This window comes from Ipomoea nil, unplaced genomic scaffold (assembly GCF_001879475.1).
Source record: "Ipomoea nil cultivar Tokyo-kokei standard unplaced genomic scaffold, Asagao_1.1 scaffold0805, whole genome shotgun sequence".
Lineage (NCBI taxonomy): Eukaryota > Viridiplantae > Streptophyta > Magnoliopsida > Solanales > Convolvulaceae > Ipomoea > Ipomoea nil.
The window spans coordinates 311,347-329,914 of NW_017617233.1; the positions used below are offsets into that span (position 1 = coordinate 311,347).

At 35.0% G+C, this 18,568-nt stretch overlaps 3 protein-coding genes across 3 annotated transcripts; 2 read left to right on the top strand and 1 right to left on the bottom strand.

Moving 5' to 3' along the window:
• The first annotated feature begins 141 nt into the window (after positions 1-141).
• On the top strand, positions 142-2,577 carry LOC109177552 (CMP-sialic acid transporter 5-like). The gene is made up of 7 exons (XM_019326940.1): positions 142-281; positions 755-803; positions 888-1,114; positions 1,283-1,481; positions 1,580-1,723; positions 2,000-2,074; positions 2,235-2,577. Exons 1-7 carry the CDS (start codon positions 142-144, stop codon positions 2,394-2,396), a joined length of 996 nt encoding a protein of 331 aa, XP_019182485.1. The 3' UTR covers positions 2,397-2,577.
• A 5,964-nt stretch (positions 2,578-8,541) lies between these two features.
• On the top strand, positions 8,542-11,593 carry LOC109177912 (protein DYAD-like). Its single transcript, XM_019327407.1, has 7 exons — positions 8,542-8,752; positions 8,865-9,248; positions 9,355-9,417; positions 9,505-9,595; positions 9,694-9,750; positions 10,060-10,710; positions 10,798-11,593. Exons 2-7 carry the CDS (start codon positions 8,899-8,901, stop codon positions 11,014-11,016), a joined length of 1,431 nt encoding a protein of 476 aa, XP_019182952.1. The 5' UTR covers positions 8,542-8,752; positions 8,865-8,898; the 3' UTR covers positions 11,017-11,593.
• LOC109177911 (cyclin-dependent kinase C-1-like) lies at positions 11,464-17,323 on the bottom strand. The gene is made up of 12 exons (XM_019327406.1): positions 17,066-17,323; positions 15,763-15,844; positions 15,592-15,682; positions 15,459-15,488; positions 15,185-15,294; positions 15,018-15,090; positions 14,798-14,918; positions 14,565-14,682; positions 13,017-13,156; positions 12,855-12,912; positions 12,380-12,450; positions 11,464-12,241 (listed from the first exon to the last, which is right to left on the bottom strand). The coding sequence occupies exons 1-12, from the start codon at positions 17,173-17,175 to the stop codon at positions 11,707-11,709; spliced, it is 1,539 nt and encodes a 512-aa protein (XP_019182951.1). The 5' UTR covers positions 17,176-17,323; the 3' UTR covers positions 11,464-11,706.
• Between the last annotated feature and the right edge of the window lie 1,245 nt (positions 17,324-18,568).

Genomic DNA, 18,568 nt, shown 5'->3' on the forward strand with positions numbered 1-18,568 from the left:
TAACCAAAACAACTGAAAATCACAAAAAACGGTTCGTCCCTCCAAACACTGAATGACATCACCGCATCTGTGCTTCATCTCCGACCGCCCTGATAACCGGCGACGATAGAATTCGTGCTTCCTTTTGGCCGGTCTCCGACAATGCCGCAGATTGTTCACAAAGCTCCGATATTAGGCATAGAGAGCCCGAGTGCAAACAAAAGCTCCAAAGTCTGGCTTTTCTCGCTACTGCTTACCCTCCAGTACGGTGCTCAGCCGCTCATCTCCAAACGCTTCATAGGGTTCGAATTTCGCTCAATGCTATTCGATTTCCACAATGTTCCGATCCTTACCTATATATGCAAATTCGTATCAACTTCTTAATGTCGATCATGTGCTTAAATTTTATTTTTCCTTCTTTTTCCGATCGTGTCCTAGCTTCAATTCGATTGTTTTACCTGAATCTATATTGTATCTACTGAAATCCTAGACTGCATTTTCATGTTTTGGTTTATATATAACATTGCCATGGATGCATATATATTCAAGTTGGCATTCAAATTCCTATCAAGTTCAACCCATGCATGGTGTGATTGTTGCTTTCAAAGAATCAAAGATCCCTGATTTGAATTAAGCATGCCTGTTTCTATTCTAATGAGTAATGATAGCCAGTTACCATAATAACAATAATAAAATATAAATTACACTGCCTACCTTGATCTGTAATTACAACAATGGCGAAAGTCCAGATGTTCATGTAATAATTGTTGTGCAGGCGAGAAGTGACTGTAACTTCATCTGTTTTAGCATGTGAAATAGTCAAGGTAACATAATATTTATTCCACTCATATAAGTCATTTCAATTCATTGCTCTGTATGTATAGTGGCATTGACATTCATTTTTTCAGGTTACTTTTGCTTTTATTCTCATAGCAAAAGAAGGCACTCTGAAGAAATTATACACGCAGTGGAATTTGGTTGGCTCTTTGACTGCTTCAGGACTACCAGCAACTATATATGCACTCCAGAATAGCTTGTTGCAGATTTCTTACAAAAATCTTGATTCGCTCACCTTTTCAATTTTGAACCAAACCAAGCTGTTTTTCACAGCTCTGTTTGCATATGTAATATTGAGGTATGTGTTTATTTTGCATCCTTCTGAGATCCAAGTTCCATTACTAGTTTCAAAATGTTGCTATATCGAATATGATATCTTAGCTCTACCAAACTGCCATTGTTCATTTCACTTCAGAATTAACACTTTGGCATCTCTGATGGGTCTTCTTTTCTGAATTTTTTCTAGGCAAAATCAATCACTTCAACAAATTGGGGCTCTTTTGTTGTTGATCATTGCAGCTGTCCTTCTAACTGTTAGTGAAGGCTCGAATAATGAATCTGGTAGTAATAATCCTGATGAAATCTTATTCTTTGGAATTGTTCCAGTCTTGGTAGCTTCTGTACTCTCTGGTCTGGCTTCTGCATTTTGCCAATGGGCCACTCAGGCAATTAAGCAGACTTTTGCTCTACCTCTTTCCTGTTGCCAAAATTTGTTTATGGTTGTTCCTTTACACCCTTTCTTTTCCCTTTCTCGCTACTACAGGTAAAGAAACACAGTTCTTACCTGATGACTGTGGAGATGTCCATAATAGGGAGTCTTTGCTTGCTGGCTAGCACCTTTAAGTCTCCAGATGGAGAAGCCATCAGGCAACTTGGATTCTTTTATGGCTGGACTCCATTAACATTGGTAACTCTTTTCTTAGTTCATACCATACTTCATTTATGATTCGATCTCTTTTTTTTGGATAAAATTGAATTGCATTTACAATGCATCTTATTATTTCGGGATGCTTTTAAATTTACAAAGTTGGAATCTGAATGTTGAATTGAAACAGACATCTGCTCTGTGACCATCATATCGTTATATATAAGGGAACGAAAGAAAATGAAGCTAAAAATGACTAACAAACTACTCGACAGTGCCATAAATTTGAAGGTAATATTTATCTGTTTCATTTTTCAGATCCCTGTGGTACTAAATGCTGGTGGTGGAATCCTGGTTGGTCTTATTACCACCTACGCCGGTGGAGTAAAAAAGGCAAGTATCATTCACTTGTATATGTAAACAACCACCTCCCCCTTTCTCTCCCTTGCTCCCTAGCCATCTTAATTCTTGACATCTGATATATTTTGCTTTCTGTATTGATTGTATGTATTATGCTTCCCGGCCCACTGTTGTTTTACATCATTACATGCAGGGATTTGTGTCTGTGTCTGCACTTCTAGTTACAGGTTTACTGCAGTTCATCTTTGATGGAAAACCTCCTTCGTTGTACTGTCTTGTTGCACTTCCACTGGTTATTGCTAGCATAACTATTTACCAAAAATTCCCATACCGTGTTAGGAAGAAGGAATCATGAAGACACAAAGGTTGTGACAAGGAGCTTATCTATTTTTCCCATATTCCCATATTGGTGGCATAACACAGAAAATGGTTTTGGTTGTGATAACAGATTCTCGAGAGATATATAGCTAGCTAGGTGAGAGTAGTTGCAGATTTGTTGTTCTTTTTTGAATGGTTACAACCTAGGATGTTAGAAAGGTATATTTGTAATGTATGGTTATTAATTAATTATTTCGTTAAATGTGAAATAGTAATTGGATTTGTGGACTTGTGGTATTTGATGTTAATTGCATATTTGGTTTCAAATATATCTATTCTATATATATATGTTAAAGTTATTGTTGTGATTCATTGATGGTCATATCGTGCATTAAGGTCTATCATGAACATTGTGAACCATGATCCAGATTAATAGCACACAATGTTATTATTATGTATATAATAATAAGGTTCATCATGAACATTATGAACCATGATCCAGATTAATGGCACACAATGTTATTATGTATATAATAATAGGTTAATTGTATATGTGTAATCTAGACTAAGATCCACAATGCCAGCAGTGGATCGTGATCCATGAATAATTTGCGACAATTCATTTAAGTCTAACTAATTCGGAAGCACAAACAAATTTACTAGTCCAATTTAAAGAGCGTTATGCTGTGCAACTGTGTGCTCCATGCAAGGTGCACACGGAATTGGGTTCATAATTCCTATACTGTAGATTCATAATTTCTAAACTGTAGATTCATAATTTCTATACTGTATAGTTATCAAATTATGAACATATAGTTCAGTGATTTGTGAATATATAGTTCAACAATTAGGAATATGAACATTGAAAATTATGAACATAAAGTTTTGTAATTGTGAATATAAAGTTCAATAATTATAAATCTATAGTATAGAAATTATGAATCTAATTCCGTGTGCACCATGCACAACATAATTTGTCCCAATTTAAAGGGTTGGTCTAATACATTGGAACAAATCTATAGAGATATATATCCAGTTAACTCTAGTCAGAATTCAAGACTATAAAGGAAAAGAAGAGAACGAGAATACCATACAGATCTCTATATATATTCAATCTCCACTACACTATAAAATGTTAGGAGGACACTCTCATTCTTTCTCTAGCAAGTAGCCAACCCATCGGAGCCCCCTTTTCTTATTTTCCTTCATTTTCTTTTACTAAGAGTGTGTTTGGAAATCAGGAAGATGATTTTTGAAAAATTAGTCATTTTTCAGAAAACATTTTTATTTATAGTGTTTGGTTACATTCCAAAAAATATTCTTTGTATGGTTGGTTCATTTTCCAAAAAATGGGCTATATTGTATAATTCATGAGTGTATTTATTTAAAAAAAAAAATAGTGTTATTTAATAAAAGAAAGTGAGTGTCTAGTATAAAATGTGTTTTTTTTTTTTTAAAGGTGCAAGTCTCTAGACTCTAGTTTTCGACTGAAACCAAAGAGAAATCGCAACTTCTTCACCTTCTTGTCCTCACAGCCGGAAATTGAGTTCCGGTGACCAGCGCTCTAGTTTTCGACTGAAACTAGATCTAGTTTCAGTCGAAAACTAGAGCACTGGTCACTGAAACTCAATTTCCGGTTGTGGGGGCAAGAAGGTGAAGAAGTTGCGATTTCTCTTTGGTAGCAAGAAGACGAAGAAGTCAAGCTATGGAAGATGAAGAAACATCGCAAGAGGATAAATGAGAATCCTGGAAAATGATTTCCCCTACAAAAAGAAGTTATTTTCCAGAAAATTATTGACTTTGTTTTCCCTTAGACGGAAAATCAATTTCAATTGACTGTCATTTTCTCCCCTTGCCAAAATGATTGTCGAGTTTCTAAACACACCCTAAAATAAAGCCTATATTAATAATTTCAAAGAATGTTTAACCATGTAACACATAACATCACACCAAAATAGTGAAATCCCCCCTTTTAGATTTTTCACATAAAAATCATGTTACACTCTTTTTCTACCTTTTTAAAGCTATTATGCTTATTATCAACATTGAATTATGGGTCCAAAACCCAAAACATCCTTTGATTTCATATATTAATGGCTAATTTTTTATTATTATTATTATTATTATTATTATTATTATTATTATTATTATTATTATTATTATTATTATTATTATTATTATTATTATTATTATTATTATTATTATTATTATTATTATTATTATTATTATTATTATTATTATTATTACAAAGGAATGTCACTTAATTTTAAATATTACCCAATATTTAATTTGTACACAAGGTCCACAAAGATAGTAATGTATATATTTAAGTGGAGTGATTATTAACATTTTCATTAGATTATCTTGCATTACATCCAAAAGAAATAAAAGACACAATTGTTTCCTTTCATTTGGCGAATAATCCAAAAAAGAAAAACAATTAAAACATAATAATACATTAATTTTGAATTAATTAAAGTATTAGTAAGAATTAAACTTAACTTGCATGTGACTTAAAATTCACCAATAATCTACTCTAAATTTTCTGTAATTGATTAATTCAAATTGAAAAAATTAATAAACATCTCATCTCACTCAAATTTGAAACTTGTAGTTACTAAATCAATCTTAAAAACCCATTACCAAACAACTTCAATTCCACACACACACATATGTTAATTGAGCATTACGCAAGCATAGTGGGGGCATTGTGGGAAATGAGAATCCGAATGACATCCCCTCAAAAAGGAGAAGTTATTTTTCAAAAAATTGACTTTCTTTTTCTTTTGACTGGAAATTAATTTTGATTGACTCTCATTTTACTCCCCCAGACACCGAATAATGATTTTCAGAAATTATCTTTCGAGATTCCAAACACATCATAAAATAAAAGCCTCTTATTAAGATTTCAAAGAATAACCATGTAACACATAACATCACACCAAAATAGTTACTAAATTAATAAATATCTAATCTCACCTCACATATAGTCAATTTTGAAACTTAATTGTAGTTAACTAGTTACTAAATCAATCTTTCCAGCCCATTACCAAACAACTTCAATTCTATACATATATATGTTATTATAATTGAGCGCTACGCAAGCTGGGGGCAGTGTGGTAACTACACAGGCTGGGACCACCGGACGCGTGACATGCAGCACGAATGCCGTTATTGCAATCGTATCTTTCTCCCTCAGTACTCAGCTAGCTGCTCAGCCTGCAACTTCTGCTACCACCACCATGCTCCTCTCTCGCCCCATATACCTTCTACCACCCTCCATCTTTCTCTCCTTTTAGCTTCTACTCAACACATATTCACTAAATATTCCTCAGAAAAAATATATCAATATTCTTCACTTTATAGCTTGTTTATCCTCCATTTTTGCTAGCTTCTGCTGGAATATTGCTTCAGGAATAACTTGTTTACACAGCTCAAATCTCACTCCTTCAGAATCGGTACTTCTCAAGCTTCCTGCTTCTAAGCTCCAGCTCGCCGATCAACATTTCTCTATTTTCGCTCTCGCTCTCTCTCTGTATCTATATGTAGGTATGTCGCGTGGTGTGTGTGTATATATATATATATATATATTATATGCAGTAGTTCGTTGATGATGGCTAGGGTTTTTTTCAGTTGTAGTTTTATCATTTTTTTTTTCTCCGGAAAAACAGTTTGGTTTTCTCGGAGAAGAAGGCGGAGTGTCGCGGTCCGAACAATGGATCAGTGAGCTCCGGAAGTCGGATTCATCAGATACAAATTTTCTGCGATTTTCTTTGATCTATATATGTGTGTTTTTATACTATACTTGCTTATTATATCTTACAATGTTATTATTCTCGCTCTCTCTCTCTATATACATGTAGGTATGTCGCGTACGTGGTGTGTGTATATATATATTATATGCAGTAGTTGATGATGGCTAGGGTTTTTGTCAGTTGTAGTTTTTTCATTTTTTTTCTCCGGAAAAACAGTTTGGTTTTCTCGGAGAAGAAGGCGGAGTGTTGCGGTCCGAACAATAATGGATCAGTGAGCTGAGCTCCGGAAGTCGGATTCATCAGATACAAGTTTTCTGCGATTTTCTTTGATCTATATATGTGTATTTTTATACTATACTTGCTTATTATATCTTACAATGTTATTATGATCGAGTTTGCATATGAGAGCCCTGGCCAGTGGTGTACTAGCTCCGTATCATGTTGAGTGTCTGGTTATATTTTCTATTACTGGATGTTCATCTTTTTGTTTTCCAGCTGAAAGTTTTTAATGCTACGCACTATATGGGAAATCTGTTGTTTTCAGGGTTTTCAACTTTTTCCTGAAATCCTAACTGCAGCCCTTGCCACTTCTTCTGGGACTGTAGATAGTGACCTTCAACTTTATTTTTTCATGTATCAATGCAAAGCCAAAACCTCCGACTTTTACATCTTTCATGAATAATATATATATATATATATATATATTTCAATCCAATTCAAGCATTGTTTTAGTTTCGTTTTGTGTTTTGCAGACTATTACCATGGAAACTTACTACAGGAAACGATCCAAAATGGCCAATCAAACCCTCCCTGTAAGCATTCTTTCTATGTCTACTTTACGTATATTTATCTATCTTCTTTGAATAAAAGTTGCATTTTCAGAGATGTGTACAGTTATGCACTCATAAAGATGAATTTGCTTTTTTTCCTCTTTTATTTTTTGTTTTTGTTTTTCCAGTTTTGTCTTCATATCCATCTTAGACACGCGCCTTTAACTATTGCCGGATTCACATATATATATTCACGCGCTCAATTTCATGCAGCTTTCGTTTTGGGTCTGTGGGTTTTGCTGCATACTGTCCAGACAAAAAGACAAAACCAGATTTTTCTCTGATGATGCTAATTGTTCATTGTTATCTGCTTTACTTTTGTATTTTATTTCTGTGCCCACAAGAACACACAACATATTATAATGTAATCAGATCATTAAAATTTTACATAACATATATATAATCACTGAATTATACTGTTGTAGTGATACTATGTTTTAAGTGTAATTACGAAGAGATGCTGGAAAAATATGTAAAAATGTGCTGGCAATACTGTGTAAATAGTGGGTTTTGATCTCTGATGGAATGGTAGTTCTGAATGTACATATATGTTTGCAGAAAATGGACTATCATGGTAGCGTGACAGGCTCGTTGGCGCCAGTTATGCCCAGACACTCTCCCATGCCCACTACGCCCAACAACTGTACCCTGCAGTGCAGTGGTAGTGTTACTGTACTGTGTGTTTTTATTTATCCTTATCTGAATCATATGTTTTCTTCTTTCCATGTGATCATCTCCATTTGAACAAGTAAATTTATTTTTATTTTTTGTGATTTTGTTTTCTAGATTGACAAAAAGTGAGTTAGTTCTAGCTAGTAAGGAAAATGAAAGCTTTATTTTATGTCTTAGTTCCTTTCATATTTTGATTGATCAGCAGAACATGGAAATCCGGCACCTAATTTTAACATTGAAGTGGGTTCTATTTACGAGGTTGATCACATGTATCTTCCACCAAGAACTCCAGTTCAACTCAAGTCCATGAGAGTTGTTATGGTAAGAAATTAAGATTTACATACCTATCTAGCTTACATGTATATGGAAAGTTGAATTAATTGGTTTAGCAAATAAATGCATTCATCTTTCTTTTTTCCTTAGGTTAGTGAGAAGACAGCCTTGAGTGTAGCAGTAAGGTTTCCAAGTTTGGAATCTCTTCAAATATACTTATGCAATAGCATGAGAGAAATGTATCCAGCTTTGGACGAGAAGTTTGTGATGGGAACAGCTTTGGCATATAAAGTGCTTTACAGGCAAGTTCCTTCTCAGGAATTCGCGGAGAAGAAACATCTTGAGAGCTTCTGGTTGGTGAGTTCTCCCTCAGTGAATCATCTTTCTCAGGATTCTTCTGCTAGTAAGGGCGTGTGCTTGTCAGAGCAACTCAAAGTTAATGGGATGGTTCGTTGGGGAGTTCGCCGGCAAGTTAAATTTTTGAGGCCACATGAAGACAACTGCAATACTACATCTTCCAGTTTTATCAAAGGTGATGATGATGATGATGATGATGAAGAAATGCCACCGGTAATAGATGCTGAAAAAGAAGAAGACAATGAAGAGGAGGAGGAAGAAGAAGAAGAAGAAGAACAAAATGATGCAGAAGATGATGAAGAACAGGAGGAAGATATCAAGGATGAGGGTCCTGATGAGACCAACAAGATCTTCAAAAGAAAGAGGTATAGTTTGAGACATACTGCGACAAGAAAGGCAAAGAAAGCAAAGCGTGAGAAGCAAAAGTTGAAGAATAACATAAAGAGAAACAAATGCAAGCTGCTAGTACAATTCAAAAACCCCAAAGATAGATGGTCAGAAGAAAGGTAAAACTGCCAAAAAATAAATAAATAAAGTAGTTCTTATCTTATTATTTACTAATCTGTAATTACTGATAAATTTATGTGCAATAACTGATGGCTGCTTGTACAAGTGTAGGTATAAATTGGCAGAGAAGAACCTTTTGGAGGTGATGAGGGTGAAAGGAGCAACAGCTAATAATCCTATTCTTCGGCCTGAACTTCGAACAGAAGCAAGGAAGCGAATTGGGGACACAGGCTTGCTAGATCACCTTCTCAAGCACATGGCAGGTAAGGTTGCACCAGGAGGGACTGAGCGCTTTCGCAGAAGGCACAATGCCGAGGGAGCCATGGAGTATTGGTTGGAGAGTGCTGATTTGATTAATATTAGAAAGGAGGCTGGTGTGAATGATCCTTATTGGATTCCACCACCTGGTTGGAAGCCTGGTGATTGCCTCACTCCTGACCCAATCTCTGCTCAGGAGTTTAAATTCTTGAAACAAGAGATTTGCATGCTGAAAAGGTTAGACAGCTACTTAAGATGAAATTAACATTAATTCATATTTACACTTTGTTGATATTGGATATATATCTTGAATGATGAGACTTTAATCCTTTATATATAATAGAGACTCGGAGGAGATGGCACTATCCAAAAAACAAATGGAAGAAGAAGTCAGAAGGTTGAGAAGGTGAGGAAGGATGAGCATACACTCCAATTTAGTTTATCCGAGAAAGGATGACCCTTTGAAGTAATTGCTCAGTTTCTGTTTGAACAGAGAAATCCGGGAGTTACAATTAAAGAAAAATCAACAGGAAACTCCAGTTACTGTCATTTCCAAAGATTCTGAGATTTCACTAGTTACAATGGTAAATACTAGCAAATTGATATGATGTACATTTGCTACATCATCAATATATTGAAGCTATGCATATGTTAACTATACTTCATGCTTCGGTTATTGCAGGAGAAGTACAAGGAGCAACTCCTGTTGATGACCTCAGCTATCATGGCAAAAATGGAGGTATACTTTTATTAAATACTTTCAGTTAATCACCCTTTTCAACTATATTCATTGAACACAATAAGTTGTTAATTTTTAAATTGATGGATTGTCATTCATGCTACTCCATGATTGTAATTGATCACTTCTTACTACTTCATGCTACTCCCTGCCTTGTGATCTTGACCTAGTGATACATGCTTTCCTCTTTTTAAGTTGATGTCGAATATGTTTTACAATGTGCAATTGCATGCTTTCCTTTGCCATAACATCTTAAGTTAGCTAATTGTGATTAGTGAAGGGATGAATTAATGATGAATTTGGATATAGGAAAAATTTGGGAATTTTGATTCCAAATTGGAAGAAAAAGAAAGGTTTTTCTCTGCATTAGTGGAGGCAATAGTTAACTACGCTGAAAAAGGGAAAAGTCAAGTAGAAGTTGAGCAGAAAAGCAACAAACAGGTGCAAGAAATTGTTTTATCAGGGGAAGAGGAGGGGTCACAAGCAACTGGTGGCCAGTGCAATAAGCAAACAACTACAGATAAACCATCAGCAGAAAACGCTACAATAGCAGCAAATGAAGAAAAAGCAGCCAAGATACAAAGGCTTAAGAGTGGCTTCAGGATATGCAAGCCCCAAGGGACATTCCTTTGGCCCAACATGGTGCGCAGCCCCTCCCAGGTCCAGGTTGATGATCTGTTCATGATTCCAACACCACCCTCAGTTTCTTCCTCTACTGCCACAGCTCCTCCAAAGCTCCCCAATTATTTTCCATCCCACCAGCACAGTGGCCCTGTTTCCCCTGTCAAACCTGTGCCAGAAAGACGTCCCATTAAGCTTATTGTATCCTCAGTCTCAGATGGCTCCATGTATACTCCAACCAATCAAATCAACCTAAACGACCCCTTCAATAATGGAGGACGACTTTGTGGAACCCCAACATCAAGACAATCTATCACCTTGACTCCTATGATGCCAAATGTGAGTTTACATCATTATATAGGCTTATTTTATGTTCACTTCTTAGATTAAAGAAAACACCCTTCAATTGATTCTCACACCATGCAGCTATTTCCCTCTACCAATGAATTGATAAAGGGAGATCTAATTGATCAAGGGGAGCATGCAGTAGAGGCTGAAAGCACTAGCATTGGTAGCACGAAGAAGGGGGAGAGCTACATCACAAGAGAACCAAGCAAATCTGCCTCCATGCCTAAGCAAGAAGGAACTTGGCTTGCTCTTGCTACTCCAAACACTTCCACCTCAGATGAGTCCTGCCAGGGATGAAGTGCATCGTATATATATATATATATATCTAGACTAGACTATACATGAAACCTACATGAATATAATGGCAGTATTAGCTTTAAAAGGAAATCTTGGTTTGAATAGTTTACAAACACAAGTAGGCAAGTAGCAGTTAGCTAGTATGGAAGACAGCTGATCTCCTGTTTTTTGCTAGGCAAGAATGCAAGTAAACATTCTTCATAGGATCTTGGAAAACAAACATGGAATTTGAGACTTGGCATATCATGAACCTTAGTATGTTCTTACTCAACTTTTTGTTTGCTTTGATTCTGAGAGGAGATCATGCATAAGTTTTCAATGGCCTAGTGCATTTTCTTAGACATGCAGATGATTTTACAAATATATAAAGGGAAATGAAAACACAGTATGCTTGTATTGCTGCTCAAATGGAGATTAGGGTTGACACATTCCTTCTCTAACAGATGATTAGAAAAAATAAAAATAAAAATTTAGTTAATCCAAGTTAAGTTGAGATCAGTTTCAATTGACAACCCCACAAGAAGTAAGCTCAGACAAAAAGCTACATCTATACATATCTAGTCACAAGTTCCTACAACAACAAAAATATCTCCTTTGCAGCATTCTATTACGATTTTAAAATTTTCTGATCCAGTGACCATTGTTGTCTAGCCATTACATCCTCTTCTACATTGCATGTACATATGACGCCTACTGGTGCCATCCATACTGCTGGTTCCGGTTACCTCCCATTTGGTTTGGACCTCTGCCAGTATTGGAACCGCCATATTGACCACTTTGGGAGTAATTAGGAGGAACTCCATACCCACCACTTGCTCCCCGTGGACCACTGTTAGCCACGCCACTTGCAGGGTAGGGAGGAGCTCGTCCCTGCGGTGGATATGGGCCACTACTATAATTTCCACCTTGTCCCCCACGGTCTTGATAATATCCACCGCTGGGGTTCCCTCCTGGAGGGTATCTGCCCTGTCCTCCAGCAGGACCTCGAGACTTTACATACTGATGATTACTAGGTCCAGCAGAGAGTGTGGCCTGGGCATTGTTCATGGGATTGTTAGGTCCACTCCAGTGCTGAGGATTAGCATGTCCAGGTTGGATGGGAGGGAGGCGGGTATGCTGTTGCGGGTGCTGCAGCTTTTGTCTTTTTGCCATCTCCTCGTGTTGTCGCTGCTGTTGTCGTTTCTTCTTTGTCTGGAATTCATGGGATGATTCGTACTTCGGCAGACTAAAAAGAGGGGAAAAAATAAAGTTTACGAACATATTGTAACAATAAAAGGCCAGCAGCAATCGAATTATACATGAACCATTGGATGGAAATAACACAAACAAGGTGAAGCAAAAGCTGTAAAGACACTTATCATACGTCTTTGGATCACAAGGTAAAGGGTCTGTCCAAAAGTATTCAGCATCCAGTGCATCCTTTGCAGATATCCTCTACACAAATTGAGAAGCAATTATGCAACGTTGGTTAAAAAATGCACAGTTAGAATGCAGCTGGGTAAAAGTTTGTATTATCTATATTCAAGATGTGCCTCTAAAGAAACATAGTCGAGCAAACCTTCCCAAGTCCTTTTCACATGCAAGCCATAGTGTACAAGAGATCAATGGGAATATGTGAAAAGAGGAATACGACATTCAATTTTATTTTATTTTATTTTTTAAAACTTTATCGGGTGAGCTTCCTGGTTAACAAATACGGAGTAACATAACTCAATCCCACTTAATAACATTCAGTGTGTTTCACAGTTTAGAGTAATTGATAGTAAAATTGTTCTCATAAAATACAACACCTAAGTCAACCATAATAGTCTGAGAAACATCATGGCAACAAAAATTACCTGAGAGGGATCAAGAGTCAGCATTTTATCCAGAAGATCCAAAGCATGCCGATCAAAGCTGTGGAGAAGTTTATTATTAAGTAAATAGTTCACAAATATGTTGAGCATCTCGCCAGATAGGCACTTCAAATGATTGTATAATAGGAAAATGGTATACTCAACTGCCTGAACGTTTCTCTGACTCGTCTTTTCATGGGCCGTGCTGGCTTGAATTTGTTGTACCATGGAACCTTTGAAACCCCGGGCCAGTTAATTTCATCAGGGGTTCCACAAAGCTCAAATATTTTATTCAACTGTTCAGGCTGCAACACAAGTTCAAAGAAGGAAAACTGATCTTCAGTAACTACAGAGTAATAAAAGAATTTCGCATACGGGGAGTAATTTTTAAGAAAACAAAGCGTCAAAAAGAAAAATAAAGAAATATTCAGAAAATTTGCTAGGTGTCTTACGGACCTTATGTATTGCTTTATACTCCCCTCAAGTATAAATTAAGTTGTGATTATAGTTTTCTCACTTTAGCTTGTGATACGGCGAGATGTTTGCTTTTCCTAGCTAAGAAGGTTAGACTCTTTGTACCCCTCCTCATTGTACTTCAAAAATTTATTTTTAATAAAATAGTGAGGGGATGCTCAGCACCCCTTACCACTACAGTGGGCACCTTGCCACCCTAAAAAAATTATGGTTATAGTTGATATCCTGTTTCAAAAACAATGTCAGTAACTTCACTTGCAGTAGTTGACAGAGAGTACATCAAAAGGAACGCCATTTATTCATGTTAAGAGATTATCATCTCCTGTCAAGTCAAGAAAATGATCCCACTAAGGGAAATGTGCCTAGTGAGACCACAAATCACCTAATTACATTATTACAACGAACTAACAGGCAAAGCCCATTATGCACTTAGGAAAAAACAAATATATAGGGGCCTTTTACTTCATTTCTCTGTTTTTCCATTTTCAGTTTTCCATTTCTCCATTCCTCCAATTTTTCATTTTTTCTGATTTTATTAAATACAATCATCCTATATAGTATTTGTACATTTCTACAACAAATATATAATAATAATAATAATAATAATAATAACAACAACAACAACAAATCTGTGTGCATAAGGAGGAGGAAAAATGAAAAAAGATAATAATAAAAATAATAATAACAATAAAAATAATAGTATATATAATAATAAGAATTTAATAATAATAATAACAATAATAATAAGAATTTAATTTAATAATAATAATAACAATAATAATAGAAATAATAATAATAATAATATATAATATATAATAATAATATATAATAATAATAATAATAATAATAATAATAATAATAATAATAAATGTGAAGGTTTTCAAAAAAAAAAAATGTGAAGAAGATGCGTCAAAGTGTGAAGAAGAAAATTGTAGGAAGAAAATTTCAAGAAGAAGGGTCAAAACATGGAAATCTAAAGAAGAAGAGCCAGCAGGGTTCAAACCCAGGACGTCTGGCGGCACCGTTCACCCGTGTATTTCCATTTGGAGAAGTTGGTTTTCAGATTCTCCAAATTCCTTAAGAAAGGTGGAGAATGGAAATGGAATAAGAATTTGGAGTAAATTTAGTAAGCAAGTTTTCCATTTTCCATTTTTCTACCTCTCTAAATTCCTTTTTTTTTGGAAAATTTTCCATTTCTCCACTTTGGTAAACAACCCCATAATTTCTGATAAAGCTAACCTCATTTTTCCCAGGTAAGATTGGTTTCCCATATAAAAGCTCAGCAAATATACAACCAACAGACCACATGTCAACAGCCGGACCATATTTTGTGGCTCCAAGCAACAGCTCTGGAGGTCTGATCAAAACATTATAAATGTAAGAGGAATTGCAAAAACCAAACAGTTTCAACTTTCAAACTATCAAAGTGACAATTATTAACAAACCATGTTCCAATTAGAGTCGGGAATTACCTGTACCACAGAGTAATGACGCGGTTTGTCAGATTAGCATTCTGATCACCAGAAAAGGATCTAGCCAGTCCAAAATCAGCAAGCTTCAGGTTGCCCTCATTATCTATGAGAAGGTTGGAACCTAAAAAATATATAAATAAATAAATGAAGGTCAAATGGTTCCATTATCCTTCTGGAGGATTAAAACGAAGATCGGCATAAATGAGGCCTCGGGGATGACCTTTGATATCCCTATGAAGAACTTGGTTGACATGACAGTAATGAAGACCGGTGAGTAGCTGCTTCATGTAACACTGGAAAAGAATACCATTAGTGAAGCTGCAAAGCAATTGGATCAATATAATCTCACATGAAGATAATTATCTTTGCTAGCTAGGCTTACAGTACTTTAATTTGTGGAATCGAGAATCTGAGTCCAGGACGATCTGCGAGGCCAGTCAAGTCATGGTCCATGTACTCAAACACCATATAAATGTTGCCCTTGTACTTATTGTTATCTGTACTTGGGAAAAAATTCCAAATCATATATGTTATTCCCACATGTTTAGAAGGGAATATATATATATATATATATATATATATATATATATATATATATATATATATATATATATATATATAGAGAGAGAGAGAGAGAGAGAGTAATGTACACTTTCAGTACCTGTCCTTTCCGGCTCATCTCCTTCGGGGCCTTCAACAAAAGTTCAGATTATCAGGTTAATGAGAAAAGGTTACAAAACTCCTACAAGCTTAAAGGGATATGGCAGCTCAGAGTATCTAGAAAACCAAGGTACCTTGGGAAGTCACAATCTCTTTCAACTTGATTACATTTTCATGCTGTAATTTCTTTAGAATTTTGATTTCCCGAATGGCAGTTATTGGGAACTGCAGAGATAGAGGAAATTTACTGGCATTTGACTATAAGATTTGAGTATATGGTACAGAATAACTGAAAAAGATTATACCCCTTCTTTTTCATTGTCCATACGGATCTTCTTTAAAGCAACAATTTCTCCAGTTCTTTTTTCTCTAGCCATAAATACTTGCCTGTCGGAAAAGACCAGTAATGAGCACATGCAGAACATACAAGTCAAATGAATAACATTTTTTTTTCAAAAAATAATAATAATCCGAGAACAAGTTTGTATCATGGACATCCCATGTATAAATGCTTAATTAGACGAAGGCCTTTAATATCCTTTCTTATTTCTAAGGGCAAACTGTATAGCCTATATGGTTGTTGTCAACCTCTCATTTTATTACTCTGTACAACGTTCGATATTAAAACTACCCAAGTTAAGTGCACTATAACTAAAACGAACTTATCAATGGAAGAATCATGATTACAAATTTCCAACATATCAATGGTCTACAAAATTTTGCAATTTACAAAAAAGAAAAACAAGGTCCCAAAACAAAAGAGAAGCTCCTGCAGTTTCCAAATAGCAGCGGAAAGAAACACCATGTGGCAAACATGTCATCACCTAATGCTTGAAATGGAACATTTGATTATTCATATGGTAGCAAGGCTAAAAGTGATTTTTTTTTTTTTTTTTTTTGGAAACAAGCTAAAAGTATTGTGGAACAAAATGGAACACCTATTTTTTCCAGCATGCTCTTTCCAGAAAAAAATGTTACAGGCTTGACTCACGCTAAGTACACGAAGGTAAAAGAGTAGCAATTGCTCAATCTAAGCAGCAAACATGATTATTCATTATCCCATTGAGAACACAAGTGCATACAGGGGGAAATTGAACCAAATTTGTAATCCTGGATCAAATGAAAACTTACTCATCCAAACCCAGCAGTTACTTCTATCTAAGAAGCATAATTTTTAGGGAGAAAAACACTAATTACCAGATGGAACAAAGATGAATAGACAAAAGTAAAGGACAATGTGAAAACATAAAGAAAATAATATGTTGAGACTCAAAAAAGATGCATACTCTACTTTTCCCCTATACACAAAAACACCAGCTGAAGATAACTGAGCTATGAAGAAAGAAATAAATAAAGAAAGAGCCTGTGTATGAAACCCCAACTAAACAACCACTAATGGACCAAAGGGGCATTCTCGAATTTGGCGGTAGCTATTAACCCTAAGTCACATATTGAAAGTTTTACTTCAACAGTTGAATCAAATAAGAAAGATATGAACCCAAACACAAAATTGGTACATATGTCGCTATTAAATCAAAATTTAAATTTCAAAAATAAAAAGCTCACGGCCTTCTATCTTTCATCGATTAAAGAAGGGCAAAAGCTAACCCGTAAGTGCCTTCTCCAATTTGCTCCAGCTTTTCGAAGCAATCCACGCTCCGAGACCCCCATACCGGAGACTCGTCCAGATTCAGCTGCCCATAGGTCGCAACAGCCATCGGGCTTTCTAAAGGTACGGACTTTTTCCCCTCGGAAAAGAGATGCCTGCGGTGGTGGCAGGGGAGGGGTTTGTTCCGTAATTTGACGGAGATAGAGAGGAGCTTCAACTAGGGATTGGACAAGACTGAGAAGTCCTATTTTGAGAATTCAACGTTGAAGTAAAATCTATTTATATCTATTTATATCTATCTTCCTCTTCAACCAACTTTTTGGTAAGAAAATTTAATAAAGCTTAATTGGTAACTAAATTTTATATGAAATTTAATTAATATCTAATGAATTGTCATCTTAAGTTAAAAATTAATATATACTTAAAATAGAAAATAGTTATCTAATTATGAGAATAATTAAATAATTAAATCATTATAATTGTGAAAATAATATAAATAAATTGTGCATAATAAATATAAAACATCTTCAGAAATTCTGTGTAATTTTATAAGGAAATAATAATTTATTAATTATTATTTACATCAATCTATATTATTAATAAAAAGTAAATCTCACTCTTAATTTTTCCGTTTATACTAATATGAATACTAATTAATTGGTAACAACAATTTATATGAAAATTAACTAATATCTAATGAATTGTTATAAAAAAAAAAATTAAAGTCTATATATGTACTTAAAAAATGAAAATAGTTACCAAATTCATAGAATAAGTAACTTTATATTCATAATTTTTGAACTCTATATTCACAATTATGACAGCTTTGGCACTGTGACCACCTTCAGTTCCACAACATAATTTGTCTTTGAATGTCATTATATTAGGATCAAATGTCATGATATTTTGTGTTTGTATTTTTAGAACTTTTATTCCCATTGTAGGATCATACAAAACCAAACAACAATATTAGTAATAATTCCAATTTCACCATATTACCAAATATGCAAAATACTTTCACCAAAACCCATATCATTATAAAGTATTTGATTCTTTATTCTCATTCCAATTCCTATGTGTGAACCAAACACACTTTTAATATTCACAATTTACATTTTACAAAATTGTGAACATTTAATATGTAAATTGTAAACATTGGGACCTGGGTCCACAGAATAATTTGCTCTAAGACGAGTAGGTCTGCATTGACACCCCAGTTGGTTGATTATTAAAAAAAAAAAGAGGAATAAAGTTCAAATTGACCACTGAACGTAACCTGAAAATACAATTAGGCCACTGCACGTTCAAAAAAGTGCAATTAGGCTACTGAACACTCCAAATATATGCAATTTTACTAGATAGCAGATTACCATAAATTTTAATAGGTTACCTGGCAGCTGAATTGACAGTTTTAATAAGTTTTAATAATAAATTTTAAAAATTTGAAAAAAAAATGACGGGGTAGCCGACAGCCACCCATCGTTTTTTTTTTTTTTTTTTTG

Bases quoted from the DNA above. Each gene is read 5' to 3' on its own strand.
- LOC109177552 (XM_019326940.1), top strand. From the start codon at position 142: ATGCCGCAGATTGTTCACAAAGCTCCGATATTAGGCATAGAGAGCCCG. The intron at 282-754 runs GTTCGAATTTCG...ATTGTTGTGCAG, and splicing joins ATCTCCAAACGCTTCATAGG to GCGAGAAGTGACTGTAACTT. The intron at 1,115-1,282 runs GTATGTGTTTAT...AATTTTTTCTAG, and splicing joins TTTGCATATGTAATATTGAG to GCAAAATCAATCACTTCAAC.
- LOC109177912 (XM_019327407.1), top strand. From the start codon at position 8,899: ATGAGGGTGAAAGGAGCAACAGCTAATAATCCTATTCTTCGGCCTGAA. The intron at 9,249-9,354 runs GTTAGACAGCTA...TATATATAATAG, and splicing joins GAGATTTGCATGCTGAAAAG to AGACTCGGAGGAGATGGCAC. The intron at 9,596-9,693 runs GTAAATACTAGC...CGGTTATTGCAG, and splicing joins AGATTTCACTAGTTACAATG to GAGAAGTACAAGGAGCAACT.
- LOC109177911 (XM_019327406.1), bottom strand. From the start codon at position 17,175: ATGGCTGTTGCGACCTATGGGCAGCTGAATCTGGACGAGTCTCCGGTA. The intron at 15,489-15,591 runs GTACCTTGGTTT...CTTTTGTTGAAG, and splicing joins AGAGATTGTGACTTCCCAAG to GCCCCGAAGGAGATGAGCCG. The intron at 12,242-12,379 runs GTATGATAAGTG...CCCTCTTTTTAG, and splicing joins TTACCTTGTGATCCAAAGAC to TCTGCCGAAGTACGAATCAT.